Genomic DNA, 14,102 nt, shown 5'->3' with positions numbered 1-14,102 from the left:
AAATGGCGCTTAGCGTACCCTCTATATGCCTCTAAAATCTCATCAATGAATAACCATCCCATTAACCCGATTTTTGAATGATACATCCACAACTCAACTCTTTTTATACCGCCCATCAATATACGTTCCCTTCTCGCTGAGAGTGAAGGACGAAATGGCTATTCATGAGGTCTCCTTTTTAGACACATTCAAATCACCTCACACTGATCTTGTAGCCCCATGGCATCTTCGCCCTTTATCATGTGACTTGTCTTTCTCACAATACAATAAAAAAGGACACCAAGAACTGGGATTTTGCAGCCTTTCATGTATCTGCAGGATAAATACAGGGCTGCAGGGTTTTTCAGTGATGCGCCTAAAACTTTCACTGCGGTGCCTTGTGCTGCACATGGATCCAATTTTAAAGTAGGTAGAACCATGAATGTAAAGACAAGTATTTTTACGGCAGAAGCATGGGGCATTTTTCTGTTTGCAAGTCGCATAGTTGAACATCATATTCCTAAGTCCGTCATCTATACAGATTCGCTAAGCGTCATCCATACATTGTCATCCGGAAAGTCACCGGATAACCACGTCGTTAATCTTGTCTTCAAATTAATTATGCTAGCTTATTCTTCAAACCCTGAGGTGACTGTGTGGTGGGTGCTAGGCCACTCTGGGATCCACGGAAATGGAAGGGCGGATGAAATGGCCGCCAGTACTGCACTCCGAAACACAGCAAACATAACAACACAACCTTACACAGACTTCAAGCCCCACATCAGACAACTCCGTAAAACATCACGAGCGGACTGGAGCCAACAGACAGACCACAAACTACACGTAATAAAACCACATTTGGGACAATACACTACTGACTCACACAACAGGCACATTGAAGTTAGCTTAGCTAGGTTTCGGATAGGCCACACACATGTAACACACTCGCACCTGCTTACTGGATCTCCAAGACCCATGTGTAGCAGGGCCTATCTGTGATACACATCCTCATTCAATGCAGGGCACTCAATATTACACGGCGCAAACACTTCAGAGAACTCTACAGACAACATATTTCACTACATCCGTCATACGTTTTAGGAGACGATGCCATGTTTTCGCTTCAGCGCACTTAAGTTTCTGTCAGGTTCACTTCATACAGCTCATCTCATACAACCCATAGCTTTACCCCTGGTCCTACACACCTGCCACCTTATTTATCTTTTAACCACTCTTGGTCTTCATCCTGGCGCTGCCCACCAGCCGTCCTCATCGTATTTAATTGATTTTATTCGTGTTCAGTCTAACCAGATTTAACAATCACCTATTCATCAAAACACTCTCTTTCCGCTCTTTGCCCTAGTTGGCCTCGCGCCATTGACAGTCAAACATCATCATCATCGTTCCCCGTATGTAATTTTGACCGTGTTTAATCCGAAAAAGAGGCCTGCCTGGAAACAAGCGTGCAAGTACGGCAGCTTCTCCAGGTCCGCGGACGTGTACTCGCGTGAAACTCCTGGTCCAAAGGCATCGTCCAACTCCTTTTGCAGTTTAGCCTGCTTGTCCAAGTGGAGGCCGAGCAGATAAATGGTCCAGCCTATGGATGCTGTTGAAGTGTCGGCAGCCTGAAACAATTTACAAAAGCAAAGCCAGCAAGAAGCTGGGGTAAATTAAGCGTGGCCGTAGCTGTCACTCCTCATTTCTCAAGATTTTTTACACCTTTTAGAGTTATGGGGGAGCCTAACCGCGAACTTCTTGTATTGATTGGGCCAATAGCCAATCTACGTCCGGCTTACATTGGCACGCGGGATCTTTAGAAACATGGTGCGTGATTTAATGGGATGGTATTAAGTGGACCAATGCTATTTTTGGCAAGCTCCTGAAAACAATAACCCGCCGTATTTACAGATGTACCCATCAAATTACGAATGTTGGTTGGGATCCACTTGCCTCAAGAGCCGTGCTCCGTGCAGCTGTTTTTGCAAGACTATGGGGAGCTGTTTAACGTGTAAGATAGGTAACTTACAATTCTATTTTTGCATTTGGGTATTATGAGAAACAAGGTCGAAACAAGGGCCCATTTCCCGAACAAATGGGCTTGTTGGCAGTTTTACACGCAGTGTAGTCTTACTTGCTGACCTCAATAAGTCCGACAATAAGATTCAGACTACTGCGCTTTCTCAAAAGCGCACAGGCTAGGCTACAGAGCGGTCTTATTGCAGACTATAGGGACCGCGTGTACCTAGACGCGCATAGGAGGGGCCCCTAGGGAAGAGCGGGAATGCGACAAAAATACTGTCGCTTAGGCGTTGCCGGTCAAGAGCAAGCGTTTGTTTTGAGCTATTGATGATATTTGGATTTTAATGGCGCAAGGCCAACTAAGGGCAAAGGGCGCCAAACAAAATGTTTTGAACTATTATCAGTACAATTCGATAAATATGGCCTATCGGGCGGCTTACGGGAACGCTATTACGAATCATTTTCAATAACCCGGTAACTGTTCAACTAACGCGACAAGGCCTCTCTGCGCCGTTTCCGGCGGCACACAGCGTATGCTGTCCCCATGCTTTCTCTGCGCGAAAGAGGCCCTGTGCAGACGGCGGCTGCCCGGGGCATAAGTAATGAACCGGTGGCCTGTATTGAAATCGTCTGCGAAGCGGCCCGCTTGTCGTGTGCAGACTCCTAATTGCTACTCGTGAAAGCTCGCGTAACGTTATGCTACCGGAGTGCCATGTCACATTGGCGCAACCTTGACGCACGTTTGCCTGGTGAGGAATTAGTCACAAATGGGCTTCGGGTTCCTCGGGACCTAGACGGATGCAAATAGCCCTACGGGGCAGGTCAGCATAAGTGTGCGACTAAGACTGCTCGGAGCAGGCTTATTCACAGCCTTATTGCATTCTTATTTAGTGTCCCATTCGCCTGTTATAAATTTTATAACAAGGGAACATCAGTTTTTCTTACAAGGGAACATAAGACCCCAAATAAGTCTGCCAGTAAGATTAGACTGCGAATAAGTCTGCCACATTGGGCTTCGAGCAAGCGGGCACAGCCTCAGTCGAAACCGCGACCTCTAGACACCCGGTAGAATGACTTCTTCCTACACCAACGCAGTATGTGAAAAAAAAATTGATTGATTGTAGGGTTTAACGCGCCGACGCAACGCAGGCGATGAGGCGCGCCGTAGTGGAGGGCTCCGGATTAATTTTGACCACCTGGGGATCTTTAACGTGCGCCTAAATCTCGTACACACGGGCGTTTATGCTTTTCGCCTCCATCAGAAAAGCGGCCGCCGCGGCCGGGAATCGAACCCGCGACCTCGTGCTCAGCAGCGCAACGCCTTAGCCACTGAGCCACCGCGGCGGGTGAAAAAAAAAAACAGAAACTGGCGGCGTGGTAAGATAATAATAGTCTGTGATGCTGTAGGTGTAAGCTGATGTACCACGCATGTTAACAGTGCAGGGACAATATTTCATCATATCCTCATGTATGACAACAAAAGCTACATACCTTATTTCTACAGGGTAGCATAATGGCGTAATGTGAAAAGGTCTCAAGACAGAAAGAGCATGTTATCTCCTCCCGACAATACAGCGGGCGGGGCGTGCTGGACGGCATTTTCCTTTCTATTTAAACTTCCTTCCAAATCTAGGTGAGCCTCTTTTCAGCAGGCCAAATTTTCCTTCCAGAAAATGCAAAATCTGCAACTCTTTTCTGAACGTCTTGAAGCAGACTAAGCCTCAATATATAAAAAAGACATTGTGAGGATGCAAATACACGTTCCGGGGTACTGCATTTCTTCCTATATAACGTGCTTCATTTGTTTTAAGGTAACCTTAAACTGGGTTAGTTTAGGTTGCGACATTTTCAACCCATTTATATCCTTCTTAATCCCCATAACCCCCCCCCCATATTTTTACTAACTACGTTTAATGCATCCTAATGTACTGTATTTCACCTTAATCTACCGTTATACAACCAAATATACCTTAAATCAAGTTAAAAGGTTCTAATCCATCTTAGTGTACCCTACTCTACCTTAATATATTTTCTTCTGCAATTTTAGCTAAAAAGGCCCTAATTTGTCAAATCCATTCTCAGCAATACCAATCTACCGCATTCTACATCAGTTTATCTTCATACACCTTAAACCACCTGGGTGTGCCGACCTAAAAAACTTTCTAATCCATCTTAACCCATCTCCTTTAACCTTAAATGTTCTCAACCAATTTTAATCCACCTTATCCTACCTTCGTCCTTTTCATTCATATCAATCCACTTTGTTCTACTTTAAAGGGACCCTGTAACACTTGCCATCGACTACTAGTAATGTATTTTGGGATAAAGTCTATTGTCCCAGAAATCTCCTCCCGCAAGAATTATGAAAATCCGTTCACAATTAACGAAACTACGCGCGATGAGAAATCGCGCATAATCGTTCCCTCTCAACTCGACCGCGGGCAACCCGACGAAACCTGCGCGCTCTCTCCCGGAGAGGGGGGTGGCTCGCGGCGTTCTCTTCGGCGGCCTTCGATATATCACATGCCGGGTAGTTTTCTCCTTTTCTCCGCAACGCGGAGGGGCCTATTTCCGGTCTGGTGCCACAAAAAAGCAGGCATGGGTGCCTGCTCGCAAGTGCGCGCTCGGGCTGGTAGGGCGTTTTTGAAGCAATAAACGTTTGTAGTCGAGTGGTCCCGTTGAAAGGGAAGTATTGAGCTCATCACTCAAACTCCGCGCGCACTCAAAACACAAAAGAAACGGCAAAACTGTGCCTACAGGTTCAGGCATAGAAGAGGTTCGTACACAGCGATGACGACGACTTAAATGGGAGAATCTACCCGCGAAGTTGACCAGTGACAGCCGATCGGGCAGCCATGGCCTATGTGACGTCCCTCAGGCCATGCATAATGGGGACAACTGAAGAGAGAGCGGTTTGTTTTTCCGCGTCTTTCACATCGATTTGCGCGCTCACCGCTTCACGTGCACGTGTAATATTTGGCTCAGGTATTCCTGGCAGTGTAATCTAAACGTTGCGCAGGTTTACTTGCACTGCTCAAAGAGTGTTGCAGGGTCCCTTTAAGTTTGCCTAATTCATTTTAATTTCAGTCAATTTTCGTTAATGCACCTTAAGCCGGCTGATTATATCATTATATCTTAAATTAAATTAAATAACCATGACGCATCTTCAGCCCCCTTTAACTAGCTTAATCCACATGCCCATTCTAATTTATCTCAATTTTTTCAGTCTATCTTATCGACCCTAGAAGCCGGGCAGAGAACGTATATTTGCTTTGCCTAATTTTACCTGCTTGAAAATCTTTCCCGGAAGATAAATCCCAAATATTTCAGCAATTCATTGCTTCGAGGTTTTACGGGACGTTCGTTGAAGTATTTGTTTTAACCGCATTTCAAGCGATAATGCGATACCGTAAGTCAGCCTCCCAGCCTGCAGTGAAGTCACGTCAGGTACATTTGAACATTGAACGCACTTACTGTTTATTAAATTTTAATGCTGCAAATAATCTATTTTAATTATGATACACCCATTTTTAATGGCAACAAACAGCCATTTTTCACACGAACGGGGCGCGACTCATTCCATTGTGTGGAAGCCCCTGTAGGAGAACTCCAACCTACTGGCGGTTCGCCACAGTTCTCTTGCTCGAGTTCGCGTGTTTTTGCGTTATTAAGCTTAGGAATCGCACTTTTGTCGTTTTAGATGGCACAAAGACACTCAAGAAAAAAACACATCGCGCGAGACTCGAATTAGTGGCATGCGGGTCGCCATGCATGATGGTAGTGGCATACCTTAGACACAAAACCACACAGAAAAAACATGTGCACGTACAAAGGTGTGCTAAGAAAGTCCGCTCATTTTTCTAGTCCAGAATTCCGCACTTCTTTTGTAATTTCTAGTACACCCAGATCCCAGATCTTTAACCACCAACTGTATGCTGAACGCTTCTGCAGTCACCCGTAGGTTCTGCGGTCATCCAAATGACTGTTCAACGCTTCCAGCATTATTCATTGCACGAAAGCAATAGAACTGGGCGCCGGGTAAACTGAGACGCGCTAAATGACTTCTCACTCGTTTTTTTCGCCTGGCATGTATCAGACGTGTTGATATTATTTTTTGACTACTAAAGGTCCCTTCGATAAACGTGTTCACACACACAAAAATTTCTATTTTATTCTATCGGTCATTTAAAACGCCAGTTCATAAAGTTAGCGTTACTCAAATTAGAGGACGTGTCACATCGACGTCGGAAAGCTTGAGCAAGAATACCGGGTAATAGAGCGATAGTTTAAAATGGAACGAAACAGCGAAAACAGTTTACAAGCACCCAGGTTACGATACTTACGGTTACTTCTGCGTGCGCGGACTCCCCGCGTACAGAAGAGTTGCTCACTGTGATTTCGGTCATGTTGAGCCGTCGTATCAGAGTTCACACATCGCCTGTTCAGTTGCTTTTAAATTTGATCGCGGCGGCGATGTTGTATGTGTATCTGACCATGATATGAACCTGTGCAAGCCCGTCCTACGCCGACGTGTTGTGTAGACAAGGAGAGTTTTTGACTGCCTTCTTAGTACGACTTTTTCGCGATTTCAGGTGAAAGCCTGGTAGAAACCACAACTGTATTTTCTCTCTATTTCTTAATATCGGGCAAGCATAGGACTACCTAGATTTTGTATGTCAAGGGTGCACAGTTCTGTTCGAGCTACCAACACAAAGGCTTATTTTCCGAATATCTTGCGACCCTTTTAGGCCCACCTAATCTGAACTAATCCACCTTCATCCACCCTAAATAACTAATTCACCCTAAATACCCTAAATTAACTCAAATCAACCTTCACCTACCTTAATCTTTTCTCAATTAACCTTAATTTGCTCTCATGTACCATAATCGTTTCTACTTTATACTAGCTCACCTAAACCTATCCTAGCCCATCTAAATCTACTTTATTCTACTTAATTCACACTGATCCACCTTTATCTACCTTAAGCCTCCAAATCCCGCTTAAAGGGACCTCACAACACTTTCTCAACCCTTCTCTGAATATTAAGCTTTCAGACACATGTGGTCAACAAACGCAACTATAGTATTTAAATTAAGGGGTCACGAAGTACCTCAGCCAAAAATTACTTATCTGTGCCCATCACATTACTTAGTAATTTGCTCAAAAGATTTTTTTCTTTCCGGGTATTGTCCTTCTTCGAGCTCATCAATCCCACCATTAGAGCGATGTTGCGGCTATTGACGGCTTCCTTTCACTTGCAGCAATCAACGCATTCGGTAGCCATTTTGAAGGGAAAGCCACAAAAGCAAAGATGAAACGGAAGGCGGATCTGCTGCGACAAGGAAATCCCGCAGAGCCGCTTTGTGCCCCCAATAACTGAAGCTTTCAGTGCTTCCAGACCCGGAGGAAAGAGTGAAAGCGTTTATCGGAAGCGTTTGAAGAGTCCCTTTAATCACCACAACTGATCATGGCTCAACCTAAATTACGTTAATCTAGCTAATCCACCCTAACTCATTTTATTATACCGTATTTTACCCCATACCAGGCCCGTAGCCAGGAATTTTTTATGGGGGGTGGGGGGGGGTGGGGGGGGGGGGCACTCGCTCTAGGCCTTGACTATTTGAAGAAAGTACCCATTTTCAGTAATTATTTTCCGTAAAAATAGCAGTATGTAAATTATTTGAGTTTTTAAGTACTATTCTACTGTTTTATATCTTTAGTTTGTAAAGTAATCTACCAAATAGTACAATGTTTTCATACGGACAATATGCCTCAACAAATTCCGCTAATAAAAATAAAACTACGTTACTCTGGGCCAAAAATAAAACGACGAATAGCCGAAATATTTTTGTACGTTTTTTATTTCTGCATATAACCGGTTAAAACCACTGCGGCAGAAATAAAGTGGGTTGAGGTGGTGGAAGACGGGGACCGGTTTCCACTTCTTGGAGGAGGGGCGGTCTTGAGGCCGCCTCTGCGAAGAAGCGGCCAGGTCCTTCTTCCTTAAAGCACTGAAGAAAGGCCAGCCAGAGCCGAATTGCGTACGATGGGCCGATGTGCGATCGCGGATCGATGTGCGATCGCGGAGCAAACTTGACATAAAGAGAGAGAAAAAGTAAAGGAAAGGCAGGAATGTTAACCAGGCTATGGCCTAGTATGCTATCCTGCACGGGGCAAAGGGGAACAATGAGGAAAAAGAGGAAAATAGAAAAAGAAGGGGAGAGGTACGGACAAAGCGTGGAGTGGTGTGCCCAGCGGTAGGACACTATAGACAAAAAAGTTCAGACAGTTCGTAGAGAGTAGTCTTGCGCTACAGTCTTTTGTGCAATTCCGTTGTTTTGAGGAAACACAGGAGCGCTTTTGTCGCCTTGTCCGCAGACGACGGAGAAGGCCAGTGGCCCAGGATTATCTCCTCAGAGAACGGGCGCCGAGAGTCTAACTTTCGTGGAGTCGCAGAGAGCTGGCTGCGTTCGGATGAAAACCGTGGACAACACAGAGGACATGTCGTATGGTCTCTGGTGTGTCACATACTTCGCACGCCTCACTAGCTGCCATTCCAATCAAATACGAGTAAGCTTTTGTGAATGCGACTCCAAGCCAGAGGCGACAAAGAATGGTTGCATCAGATCGTGGGAGGCCCAATGGGAGGGGGCGCTGAAGATGGGGGTCCAGGGCATGGATACGAGCGCTCGTGAACTCTTGGGTGCCCCATTTCGATAGCGTAGTCTCCCGAGCAAGTTTTCGGAGAGTCCTAGCGGCGTCCGTCCTGGATAACGGAATGGAGATGGTCTCCGTTTTTTGGTGTGCCAAACGTGCGGCAGCGTCCGCATTTTCGTTTCCGACAATGCCGCAATGGCTGGGAAGCCACTGAAAGGCAATGTCATGACCCGCTTGCGTGGCACGGTCGTACAGTAGCCTTATCTCGGCCAGCAGCTGTTCATGAGGTCCACGGCACAGGGCTGACTGGAGCGATTGAAGTGCTGGTTTTGAGTCGCAGAAGATCATCTTCGGCATGAAGTTTGTTCAACGGTATGAACGGCACAACGGATGGCGGTAAGTTCTGAAGCCGTGGATGTGGTAAGATGGGCTATTTTTAATTCTGTGGAGATGAACATTCGTGGTATAACGACGGCGCCGGCAGAACTAGATGTTGTTACGGAGCCATCGGTGTAAATATGGGTGCAGTCAGTGTATCTCTCCTGTAAATAAATGAGACTTAGCTGCCGTACTGCCAGCGTGGGGAAATCTTGCTTCTTGTTAAGCCTGGGATACTGAGGCATGCTCGAGGCTGCGTCGTACACCAAAGTGGAAGTGGCGGCCTCATTGCAGGCGTGTAGTTGGATGGCATGCTGGTGATGTTGGAAGCTACAACCTTTGCGAAAGACGCATGGGGGCGTTTAGATGGTAGACTAGCAAGGTGATGATCCGGCAGCCTGGTTAGGTGCCTAATATGCGCCGTGAGTGTTTCAATTGTCACGTAAGTGGGTAAGGGGTGATCACGAGCCACAGTAATGGTTGCAGCTGTTGACGTGCACCGTGGTAGGCCAAGGCAAGTTCGGAGGGCCTGCGCTTGTATGCCTTGCAGTTGCTGAATATTGGTACGGCACGTACCCGAAAGTACAGGCAGGCTGTACCGTAGGGAGCCCAAGAAGAGTGTGTCGTACAGCTGAAACATTGACTTCATTGATGTTCCCAGCGTCTTGCCGCCGATGAACTGGAGAATGTGGGCCACTGCAGACAGCCTCTTCTTCAAAAAACGAACATGGAGGCTCCAAGAAAGGTCTCTGTCGACGGCCACGCCGAGAAACTTGTGATGCTTCACATTAGATACCCTTTCGCCATTAACTGTCAAAGGGTATGCATACATAGGCTTCCGTGCGAACGCAAGCACTGCGCATTTGCTGCAAGACACTTCCAACCCTTGTTTGTGCAGATAGGTGTTTGTCAAATCTGCAGCCTTTTGCAGGCGCGCGCGCACGTGCCGTCGAGTCACTCCATCTGCCCAGATGCAAATATCATCCGCGTAAATCGACAGATGAACCGTTCTTGGGAGGGAGCTTGCGAGGCCGATGAGAGTCAGGTTGAACAACGTGGGGCTCAAGACGCCTCCCTGGGGGACACCGCGTTGGGTGTAGTGTATTGACGTTGGGTAATCTTGAGTCATTACTTCGCATCTTGAGTCATTACTTCATAACTTCGCACCCTCTGGTAGACGCGGCCGCCAAGCCCCACTGCCTGCAGCGCTTTAAGAATGGCATCATGCTCCAGGTTGTCATACGGTCCTTTCACGTCCAGAAAGAGTGCAGCACATATGCGCTTGATGCGTCTCTGCTGCTGCACAAAGGTCACCAGGTCGATAACGCATTCGATAGCAGAACGGCCTCGACGGAAACCAGCCATGACTCCAGGGTAGACGTTGTAGTGTTCCAGGAACCACTCCAGGCGTGCAAGGATAACTCGCTCCATGAGCTTGCCAACGCAACTGGCAAGTGCTGTGGGTCGGTATGCCGCCGGGTCCAGCAGAGATTTTCCAGGTTTCAGGAGCGGAACAAGGCGGCTAGACCTCCATTTTTCAGGGACTATGCCATCACGCCATAGGTCGTTGAAGTATTTCAAAAGGGCGTGCCGGGCGCCATTGCCAAGGTGACAGAGGGCAGCATAGGTGACTCCATCTGGCCCAGGCGATGACGATCGGGTGCAGAGAGCCAATGCCGCCTCGAGCTCTGCCATTAAAAACGGCACGTCCAAACAAGAATCCCGCGAAGCGGGAATGTCAGTGGCAAGTGATGAACCAGCAGGGCCTGTTCCACTGGCGACCCGAACGCAGAATTCCTCTGCTACTTCGAGCTCCCCGCGTTTCTGATGAAGAGCCAGAGCCTTGAATGGGGAGCGCTGCTGCACGGGGGTCATTAGCCCTCGCACAGTTCTCCATATTCCAGACAAAGACTTCAGAGGGTCGAGTGATTCGCAAAAGGACTTCCAACGCTGCGCTTGCACTTGGATAATGCGGCGTTGGATCTTCTTCTGCATCCTTCTCGCATCTCTTAAATCTTGGCGAGACTTCGTACGTCTGTATCTTCGTTCGACGCGCCTCCGGACAGCTCTAAGACGTTCCAGCTCTACGTCGAACTGTGTGATTTTAGGAGACAGCCAGACGGAACGTTTACAAGCAACTAGCGTGCTTCCAATGGCAGACTCCAGGTCTCCAGGCTCGTCGCCCCCGTAAAAATCTTCCATCTTCGATTGAAATTGTGACCAATTGGTCACCCGAATAACGTTGGGGTCGAAGCGACTTTGTAGACCATAAATCTTTAAGTCGTAATATGGTCGCTTCCATGGGTTTCTATGTCTGGAAACCGTTGTGTACGGCCGGATAAGCATTGCGACACAAACGTTAGGTCCAAGCAACTCCCGTAGTTCGTGCCACGTAAAAAAGTAGGACTTCCATCGTTCAGTAAGCACAGGCCATGGTCTGAGGCAAAAAACACCAGGCTCCGGCCTTTGCTGTTAATGCCTGAGCTTCCCCAAAGCAATTGGTGGGCAATAAAATCCCCCGTAATGACCCATGGACCAGTCGTTGTGCTTAGTATGCCCTCCAGCCTCTTGCGATCAAAACGAGATGTTGGGTGTATGTACGCACCCACAAGTGTGAAGGTGAGCTTGCGTTTCCTGATGGTCAGGCAGACGTACTCGTTACCATTGTGAGGCTGTACAGGATGGTGCACGTAGGTGAACTCGCGTCTGATGAAAACCGCCACCTTGCTGGGCCCCCGGAATGTGACTGATTGAAAAAGTTAATAACCAGGTAGCCTAATAGGTTTATACAGTTTCGGCTCACAGATGACGAAGATGGGGATCGACTTCGTGAACACAAGTTGCCGGAGATCAGAGATGCGTGGCAGCAGACCTCTGGCGTTCCACTGAAAAATGGAAGCGTCCTTGACATCCGCACTGAACGAAGGGCGCACATTGGCCATTGCACTTGCTCACCCGAGGGTTTCGAGTACTGGCTCCAGGGCCTCCAGTACTTGTAGCGCACCCAACGCAGATGGAGTGTTTATGTTAGTCAGTAACGTGCGGATGGCATTTGTGAGGGACCTCAAGACCGCTACGACTTGCATATCTGGGCCTGAAGCCGGGGCGGGAGATCGCATGACTGTCTTCTGCCCTGAGCGTTGGGGCTCAATCGGAGGTACAATCGGTGGCAGTTGGGGCCACGTGTCAACCGACGAGGGTTGAAACTCCTTCCGATGCCTGCTCGGCGACTCCTGCTGTACCGGGGGTGGCGGAGGCGGCGGAAGCGGGCGCCGCGGTGGTAGCGGTGGGGGAAGTATTTGTTGCACTGGTGGAGGATCCGCTTGCATAGAGGCGTTGGGTGGAAAATGGTCAGGCTTCTTTGAAGGCCTCCGGCGTCGAGATCGGTGGCGCTGCCGCTGTCGTACCGTCGCAGCAGCCTCCTTGTGCGTGGAGTGATCCCTCACCATCTGTTTCAAGACAGCGACCTCCCTCTTCATGCGTGGGCACTTCTTCGATGAGGCGTCATGAGGTCCCTCACAGTTGGCGCACTTCAGGATGCCTTCACTGCAGTCGCTAGCCTTGTGCAGCCCAGCACATTTGGGACATACAGTGGCGCTCCCACAGACAGCAGCGACATGGCCAATCTTCATGCACTTGTGGCACTGGAGGGGTTTTGGCACATATGGTCGGACAGGCTGGCGGAAATGTCCCACCTTAACATGGGCAGGAAGGCTGTCGCCCTTGAAAACTATCTTCAGGCGCCTGGACGTACCAATGCGGCTCACGCGTCGGATGACAATACCGTCATGTGCAGGTTTGATTAGTATTGGCAGGTCCTTGTCGGGGATAGACGCATCGACGTCATAAATGACGCTACCGCCGTGTCTCCATACGGAGTGTCATGAGCTCGCACTTTTATGTCTTGCAGTGACGTAATCTTCCGCAAGACCTCCAGCGCACTCCGGTGCTCCACGTCGATAGCCAAGATATTTCGTCGGGAATTAATCCTGACGTCTTTGACTTCTCCAGGTACAGCGGCCTCGAGGAACGTGGAGACAGCCGGCTTGTTAAGCATCCTCAAGTTATCTGTCTTGGCCTCTGGCACGAAAAGTATAGTGTGCACAGGGCGTCTAGGCGCGGGCTTCACTGTCGAGGTGCTCGACCGCGAAGACGCCGTGAGGAGCGCCTTTTGTCCAAGGTACACTTGAAAGCCATCGTCGGAATCACCGTCGCTGGGCGCTGAGTACAGCTTGGTGTCCTCGGTGTCCGTGTCAGTTGGGAAGCCGGCGCGCTTTCTGGAGGTGGCGCCTGCCGGTGGATCGACGTCGCACGGCTCCTCCGGGGGATCCCCGTCCATCACAGCTCAGAAAAAAGCGGTGTACCGCGGGTTGAGAGCAAAAAATACCACAAATAGTCGCAGACGAAAGAACCAGTGTCCTACAGAAGAGGCCTATACAATGCATCAGCATTTCTTATGTCGAGCGTGACAAACGCTCGGCATAAGAAATGCTGATGCATTGTATAGGCGTTCTATTACGCTCTCGCACTTGCACACTTACGCTCTCGTAAAATTGCACAAATCTAGAAAGCTTGCCTTCGGAAACTTGTTGAAGTAGTTCCTCAGTGCTGAAACTTGCCGCTTCTTTTTTGTGCTCATAATGAGGAACGCAGAGAACGCCACACATAAGAGGGCAAACACGCCATATATTCCGTCCCAAACACGGGCTGAACTGCAGTGCGTCTTGGCCTCCACTGCAAAGGACCTCGCCACTGAATTTGAGCCGGCGGCGCCCTGTGTCACGCCGTGTCGCAGATTTTGCTTGGTGGGGGTAGAGAGAGAGACAGAGAGAACAACATTGTTTAAGCTCAGGGATAAGGGGAAGGGGGAGGGGCGGGCCAGAAGGCCGCTGCGATTGCTTGGGCCTGCACAGATGGGTGGTCACTGTTGTGAACCGGGGTAGCATGGTCGAAATGGACCGCGGTTGGTGACGTGCCGGAGCACTCATGAGGACCAAGTTGAGGGAGAAAGGAAACTTTATGTAAAAGTATTTACATTATTGACCAGCGTGAACAGGCAGTGCCGTAG

The 14,102-nt window shown here is 48.6% G+C and overlaps 1 protein-coding gene across 1 annotated transcript in view; it reads right to left on the bottom strand.

Annotated features, from left to right (window-relative positions):
• The window catches only part of LOC144138616 (cytochrome P450 4V2-like), a 106,762-nt gene that overhangs the window by 27,319 nt on the left and 65,341 nt on the right, over nt 1-14,102 (bottom strand). Inside the window, exon 8 of the mRNA XM_077670998.1 lies at nt 1,431-1,604. Coding sequence (XP_077527124.1) covers nt 1,431-1,604 — 174 coding nt within the window. The remainder of the gene's footprint in view (nt 1-1,430; nt 1,605-14,102) is intronic.

The sequence above is a fragment of the Haemaphysalis longicornis genome, unplaced genomic scaffold (assembly GCF_048455015.1).
Source record: "Haemaphysalis longicornis isolate Haplotype H1 unplaced genomic scaffold, Haemaphysalis longicornis Haplotype H1 scaffold_1, whole genome shotgun sequence".
In the NCBI taxonomy this organism is placed as follows: domain Eukaryota; kingdom Metazoa; phylum Arthropoda; class Arachnida; order Ixodida; family Ixodidae; genus Haemaphysalis; species Haemaphysalis longicornis.
The sequence above is the reverse complement of the archived record's forward strand: the minus strand, read 5'-3'. Positions and strand labels throughout refer to the sequence as shown.